Source organism: Cyprinodon variegatus, unplaced genomic scaffold, assembly GCF_000732505.1.
Source record: "Cyprinodon variegatus isolate N-32 unplaced genomic scaffold, C_variegatus-1.0 Scaffold858, whole genome shotgun sequence".
In the NCBI taxonomy this organism is placed as follows: Eukaryota; Metazoa; Chordata; class Actinopteri; order Cyprinodontiformes; family Cyprinodontidae; genus Cyprinodon; species Cyprinodon variegatus.
Genome location: NW_015151311.1, coordinates 218487 through 226131, shown reverse-complemented (window position 1 = coordinate 226131; position 7645 = coordinate 218487). Strand labels below are relative to the sequence as shown.

At 40.6% G+C, this 7645-nt stretch overlaps 1 protein-coding gene across 2 annotated transcripts in view; it reads right to left on the bottom strand.

Annotated features, from left to right (window-relative positions):
- dtd1 (D-tyrosyl-tRNA deacylase 1) overlaps positions 1 to 7306 on the bottom strand; it is a 20325-nt gene extending 13019 nt beyond the window's left edge. For both annotated transcript variants that reach the window (XM_015397365.1, XM_015397367.1), the window contains exons 1-4: positions 7171 to 7306; positions 4975 to 5065; positions 4657 to 4892; positions 432 to 529 (exon numbers count right to left, since the gene is read on the bottom strand). In XM_015397365.1, the coding sequence (XP_015252851.1) occupies positions 432 to 529; positions 4657 to 4892; positions 4975 to 5065; positions 7171 to 7213 (468 nt within the window). In that variant the 5' untranslated portion in view covers positions 7214 to 7306. The remainder of the gene's footprint in view (positions 1 to 431; positions 530 to 4656; positions 4893 to 4974; positions 5066 to 7170) is intronic.
- Positions 7307 to 7645: the final 339 nt, after the last annotated feature.

Sequence of the window (7645 nt, the reverse complement as noted above, 5' to 3'; positions counted from 1 at the left end):
GTGTGTGAGTGTGTGCGTGAATGGGTGAATGAATGTAATGTAAAGCGCTTTGGTCAAGTCTCCTAAGTTGAATAAAGTTGCTATATAAGTACATGCCATTTACCATTCTCCGCCTCGAGCTTCTTTTCTGATCGACGGCTTTACGAGTTCTGCGCAAATATATCGCGATATAATATATCTGACGACATTTTTTTTATAATCAGATTTTTTTTTTATAAATCCTTTTAAATGACACGATAATCACATTTAATGAATTTTATTGCCAATTAAGGGCTTCATGTAGAAAACTGAATGATTTTTAACAACCCGCGGAAACCCTGTCTATACCATGGAACGATTCAAATTAGCGAAATTAAGTTTAGGTCATTCTTCACTGCTATCCATCATTAGCTGATGACCCACTGATGCAGAACCAAGTGTTTGAATGTTACCTGTTTGGGGTCTGTGGGACAAGCCGGGGATGTCAGCTCAATGGTGACTGGACCATCGTTCTGAATGTGGACCTGCATGTAGGCCCCAAACTTCCCATCTAGAAAAAAAAACAAAATGGAAAATCATGAACTAGATGCTTTGTCCTGTAAATGTTTTCAGTTAGTCTCCAAATGAGCGGTTTGTTTTTGTTTTTTTGTGTGGGATAAACAATAAAGAGCAGGACAGGGAGAGGAAGTTTCAGCTCAACTGTTCTTCTTTCTCAGGTTTCTGTAGATTGATGACACCATCTGCACAATGAAGCTGGGGCCATGCTGGAGAACTGATGCATCATCATTTTTCCTCCCAGAGCTGGTGGTGGGGGGGGGGCACTAATTAGAAAGGCTTACGCCTCCCATGCTGGGACGAGGTGTCCTCCTCACCTGCTCCCTAGTGGGCTGACCCAGTTCACCGCCAGCTCATCACTGCGTCTGTAATCCACCTCTCTGCCTGCCGAGACGGCAAATAAACAGCAGGAAAGGAGCTTCTCTGAATAAAAGAGAAATATTCCAACTTCTGATGTCAATTAGTGAGGAAATAAGAATCTGATTCCACTTAATCAATCAGGATGGGGTCAGATTATTATCTTAATCAGAATCTTCCCAGGTGGAAAAATAAATATTCTCTGATATGTCAATAAATGCAGGATGAAGCTTTATTTTACACATTATTTACACTGAAAAGTGTTCATTAAGAGAATCACGGTAAGAAGAAACGCCCAGTTCCACTTCAGGAGTTTAATAAATCAGGACCTGATTAAAATAAAACTTTTTTCTTTCTCTAAATGATTTAAATCTAAACTTGATTGCACAGAAACAGGAATAAGTAAAAATGAGATCGTTTGCCAATGGGATGAGTATATTTATATTATAATAAGATAATTAGATAATATGTACTTGAAATGAGACAATGCATTTGTTTACTTATTTTTAGTGTAAATTGTTTTGTTCCACTTGGCAAAATGTCTCTTTTAACTCCTCAATCCAAGAACCAATGCACTTATTTTAAAGGAAAATGACTTATCTAGATTTTGATTTTTTTTTCCAGTGTAGCAGGTTGCTTTGGATCTATTTAATGATTAACGGATCATTCCAAGTGTGAGCGCCGCTGGAGAGGCTAAGGGTAACATGGCGTCACGAGGAGAGGCATCAACAATGAGCGAAGAGGAGGAATCTGAATCCGGAAGGCTCTGAGAAAAACTAAACTCTCCAGAGCTCAAGGACACAAAGAGGGTGAGACAATAACAGCTGACTGCATCCAGATGGAGTAGATTACACCCTTCAGATTAAACAGAGGGTTGGAACTCGGATGAGGGTTTGGGTGCAGGTGGAACCTTGAAGCAGATGGTCGTGAGCATCAGCCGAGAACAACTCGGACAGACTCACCGACACCAAATAAAACTAGATCAGGGAAAATGTTGCCTTTTCCAAGGAGCCACGATTTCAGCCACAACAAGAACACCGGCTCCATCCTGCCACGTTGGAACAGTTCTGACCTCCTTCTGGTGGTGGCGTTGTCATGGTGAGGTGGCCCTTTCTAAGTGAGGACCACAGCAGCTCATCTCATTAAACGACAGAGCTGTGTTTTCTATATAAAAAAGATTCAAACAATGAAATACCTTCCTTCCTCCATATCATTTCTCCATCCTTTTCTCCCAGCTGCTACAGATCAGTTGCCTTAGCAACCTTAAAGGGGTATAGTCTCACCTGTATTACTTTTTAAATCAATCAACCAGTAGCTCATTCCAGTTGCAACGTTTTTCTAAAGGATGACCTGGTCTTAGTGGCGTATCATTTATTTTTGTTTTTTAAACTCTATTTTTGCTAAATTTATTACTTAAAGGGATAGTTCGGTATTTTTGACATGAATCTGTATGGCATCCCCATCACCAGTGTCATGCAATCACACTGACTTACCCCTGGCAGCGTCCTGTGAGCAGAGTTCTCGTCCAGCTTTGGTCAAGCCGAAAGTAGTCCGGCAGGTTTGCTAGACCCAGCGAAATAAAACGCTTCTCTTCCCAAAACATTATGTGTTCAAAAGAGTGATATTTTTGCATCCCAAAAACATTGTAGTGGAAAAAGTCACACGTCGTTATCACTTGGTCCTATTTTCTCTCTGTTCGTATCAGTGCGCGCCGTCATTCTGACAGCTAGGGCCTACTAACCTGACAACAGCCAGATGCATGTCTCGAGCTAGGCGGAGCAAGACATGCATCTGGCTGTTGTTGAGCTCGCTGTCAGAATGACGGCGCGCACTGATACGAACAGAGAGAAAATAGGACCAAGTGATAACGACGTGTGACTTTTTCCACTACAATGTTTTTGGGATGCAAAAATATCGCTCTTTTGAACACATAATGTTTTGGGAAGAGAAACGTTTTATTTCGCTGGGTCTAGCAAACCTGCCGGACTACTTTCGGCTTGACCAAAGCTGGACGAGAACTCTGCTCACAGGATGCTGCCAGGGGTAAGTCAGTGTGATTGCATGACACTGGTGATGGGGATGCCATACAGATTCATGTCAAAAATCCCGAACTATCCCTTTAATAAAGCACTTTGTTTACAGTTACCATAACAACGCCAAGTCACCGGAGATAAGGAACTGCACCTGTGTGCGACGGGTAAACAAGGAAGTACCCATTTCACACAATAAAATAAGTTGTAAAATTAAGTATGATTATATCGTATCTGGTCAAAACTCAATGCTACAGTATAGTTGTTTTTTGGGAAATGAAAAAGTTGTATCAGACATCCCTAATTAGAACTTGCTGTGTCTCTGCTTCTGTCTCCTTGAACCCCAGTCGGCCTCTGCAGATGGCCGCTCACACTGACCCTGGTTCTGCTGGAGGTTTCTTCCTGTTAAAAGGTAGTTTTTCCTCTCCACTGTCGCTACAAGCATGCTTAATGTGAGGGATTGCCTTGTAGTCGATGCAATCAGCTGGTTTCTCTTAGATAGAAAAATTTGAATCAATCTGACTGGATGATCTGGAGAACTGTAAAGTGCTTTGACATGACATGTGTTGTGAATTGGCACTATAGAAGTGAAATGAATTGAAATTACCCCCAGATTCCACATTCTCCGTAAGCACTCCTCCCCGCTCACATACGTCGTGCGGAGTACTTGTCTGCCATGTTAATCAATGAGAGCTGTTCCAAATCCACCGCTACTCCTCCACACGTAACCGTCCACGTATGTCTTCTCCGTCCGTCACCGTCAAAATACGAAGCAGAGCTATTTTTGCTCCGGTCCGGTCAGCTCAAGATCAGCAATAGCAATCACACCAAACAGGAAAAAGAATGGTGAGGAGATCTGGTTTTTCAGATTAAAATATAGTGACGACAGATCGGTAACTACAGATTACAGCATAATTCTAAAAACTAAAACTATCAACTTATTTAAAAGTTTGGATGCAAACTATTTGTTCTTCAACAGACCAGGAAGCAGATTTCTCATCTCCATTAGATGGATTACCGAGAGGCTTAAAAGTTTAATCAAATCATGTCAAAAAAGGCTTTTTATCGCAGGAATGGATCAAGAGATGTGGAGTTTAGAAATAAGAGTTCATAAAAAAGCTATTTTGTATCCACAACAAAAACAAAATACTTGGGCAGAAACTGCACATATGCTGATGTTTTTTGTTTTTTTTTTATATTTCATATTAAATTAAGCGTTAATTTCTGCCTGTTTTGCTCCTATGAATTTAAGAGCGGAGCAAGACGGGAGGAACGGCGGAGGCTGTAGGCTTTGCTTTGCACAGGCGGTCTGGAACGCAGCGGGGCGGAGCGGAGGATGTGGGATTTCTGGGTTAGAGCTGCTGTAGATCCGGTCGGTCTTTTACCGCGCTGAGCTGTGGCTTTACTGCTGGAGTAGATGCTGGCTTATTTCTAACATCAGGAGGATCTAAAACATTAGTTTAATCACAACCATAAACAAAGCAACTCAAATCTTTTATTAGTTCAAGCATCAGCATCACCCTATAGAAGACACCACAGTGCGTTTCAGGGCAGTCAGCTCTATTTAGCTGCATCAATTCTGTGGTACTGCCAGCAGATGGCGCACGTCTCTAGATGTCTGTTCATTGCTCAAGCTTGTTGTATATTATCTTGTATTATCATGATCAGATGTTTTTATCTAGTATTAAACCAGTAGGTGAGTATTCCTTTAAGAGCGATCATCATTCAAACACACCTTTAATGAGCTCAGGCTTGTAGGCGCCCCTCATGCTCTCCAGGATGCTGTTGTAGAAGGGCTGGGCGAGCTCTGCAGGCATGGCCGAGTGGAAGTCCGGCTTGTTGCCCTTCAGGATGCACTGCAGGGTGAACTGGCTCACACACAGCACCTCCAGGTCCCTCTCCACCACGCTTTTAGCCCACGCCCGGCCGTTCTCGTCCTCAAACAGCCGCAGGTTCAGGATCTTTCGGACCCTGAGAGCAAAGAGTGAAAAAGTGCTGAGGCAACATTGCAGCATCAAACCCCGCATGAGAAAGCAAAGTAAGCCGCCCTCACATGTACTCGGCATCTCTCTGAGTGTCGTCCACAGAAATCCCAAGCAGGACGCAGATTCCCCGTCCGATGGAGCTGACCTCTTCCTCTCCCACTGCAGGATGATAGACAGACGGACTCACCCAGGAGTTTAACAATTGGCGCCACAAACATTTGCCTCATGTCCCATTCTGTGTGATGCTGGAGATGCTGTTCCAGAGGCTTCCTGTGTTTCTGCAGACAGCCTGATGCTTCAGATACTGCATGGAGCTAAGGCTAGTCATCTTAATCAGTGTCTGTTCTTCACATATTGAACTTTTTTAAACGTCTCTCCCCATTTAATGAGAACATCATCTCCTTTAATCCACATTGCTGGATGTGCAGGAAGGAACGTCTTTAGTTCCTTCTAACTATTTTCAATTTATCATGGGGTAAAGTGTTAAGCTTGGGGGAGGTTTCAGTCTCTATGTACAGTGAGGAAATATATTGCTGAGCATTAAAAGATGGAAAATTTAAGCTAATGCTAAGCTGACAGATAGGAGAGATTGAAAATGTTTTTAAGCTGCTAAATGCACAGCAGGAAGTCAGGCTGGTTTTTCCATATCTAAATTTGCAGAAGAATTAATGTTAAACATTCGCAGTCAAATTTAGTCCTTTGCTTCTGTTCATTAACACTCTGCCTTTATGCTTTTCAACTCTGTAGAGCAGGGGTCTTCAACGTTTTCTAATCTAAGGACCCCCAAACTGATGCTGAGATGGAGCAGAGACCCCCTAATTATATATTGTATGAAATTGTGTTCTATCAAACTGGTCCTAGAGTCTATTACAGATGGAGTCATGTAACGAAAGTAATTTCTCCCTGGGATTATTAAAGTATTTCTGATTGTGATTCCTGGTTGATGGGACAGGTGTTGTGAATGAAACGGTGCCCAGCTTGAAAGAGCTCCTGTGTGTCGCTGAATGTGTGCATTGATGACTGAAAGACATCTTCTGCCTCCATTTATCTGTTTACTACAGTCTGTTGAATTCATATTAATGTGGATTTAAAGACATTTCAATTAGTGGTAAAAATTGCAGGGGGGAATATAAAAAAAAAGTCTAATAAACCAAAACTTTCGCGACCCCCATGCAGTACCTTCATGGACCCCCTAGGGGTCGCGGACCCCCTGTTGAAGACCTCCGCTCTAGATAATATCTAAATTCCTGACATGTAAGGCAAAAGAACACATAAATATGGCATAAAATAGTTACAAGTTTCATTGTAAAAATGGCAGGATCTTCACTTTTTTCCTTTTCCCCCTCTTTTTAAATTTAACAACTAGGAATTTGTTTAAATTTTAACTAGAATGCAAAAAAAATCCACCTTTTTTTTCATAATTGCTTTAAAATAAATCCTCAGAATTAAAATTTGGTCAGAAAACTGTCTATTTAAGTTAATGGATTTTGTGATAAACTCTTCCATGTATTATTGGAAGATCATAAGAATCTTAGCTGAGGCCAGTAGTCCAAATAAAGCTCTAATGTTATTCAGTTCTTCATCTTGCTAATTATAAAACATTAAATATGTCTAAAAAAAATGACCTCCAAGCTATTCCTTTCCTTTAAACTAATGAATGATTGTTTTTAATATAATTTTATTTCATTATCATTATTACCATAGATTCCCTTTTTTTTTTTACTTTTTTTATATTGCTCTTAGTGATGCATATTGATTATAAGAAAATATTATTTAAAATTAAATATTTTATATTTCCCATTATCTTTTTAGGAACTATAATTTTATTTTATTTTTCTACTTTTTGGTTTTTTATATTTTATTTTAGTCTTAACCTCTCACAGTCACTTCCTTAAATTAATAAAATAAATATTTTGTTTGACATGGTAACAGATAATATAAATTTCCACCCTCATTACTAACTGGAGTTTGTAAATAAATATTTTTTTTACATAAAAGTAACCATAAATTATTTAGTATGAACTAAGTCAGAAACAGAAACAATAAATCTTATTTCTCTGGGGTTAGTTGGCCATTTCCCTCTCAGTCCTGAACAGTTTCTACCAGTTAGCTTCCAGCTCCGTTCATTTCAATGGGAAGGCTAATGCTAACCGGCTAGCTAAGCTAACCGCTGTGTGCAGTTACCGGCTGCCTGATTATTTCTCTGTTCAGTCAGTCACAGATTTCACATCTGTCAGCTCGGCTGACTCTAAACTCCAGCTCACCTGTCACCCTCGCCTTGGTCACCCTCTGGATAATCGCTCTCATTGTTGTGTTTTTGTTGGACAGCACGCGCTCAGCTTCCGGCTGCTTCCAGTTGTCAGTGGTAGTTTGTCGACCTCTAGCGGTGGACTTCTGAACAACAACAACAATCCACACCTTGGTTTCTGTTAGCAATGAGGATACCAAAGCCATTAAAGGTCATGCTTTTAAAAAATCCAGTCATTTCACATTTTTCTTTTGAGTGTTTTAAAATGCAGAGGACAGCAGGACAAACTAGTGGCTCTCAATCCTGCTCCTCAAGTAGCACTGCCCTGCATCTTTAGATGTTGCAGCATTACTTCTTCTAAGGTTTTATGGCGGTTGGCATACTAGTTCAAGTGCATTACCACCTCCAACTCATAAGGAGTTAAACATGGAAACAGGAAACAAGGCTCACCCCAGAAAAAATGTAAAAAAAAAATCCTAACTGTATGTTTT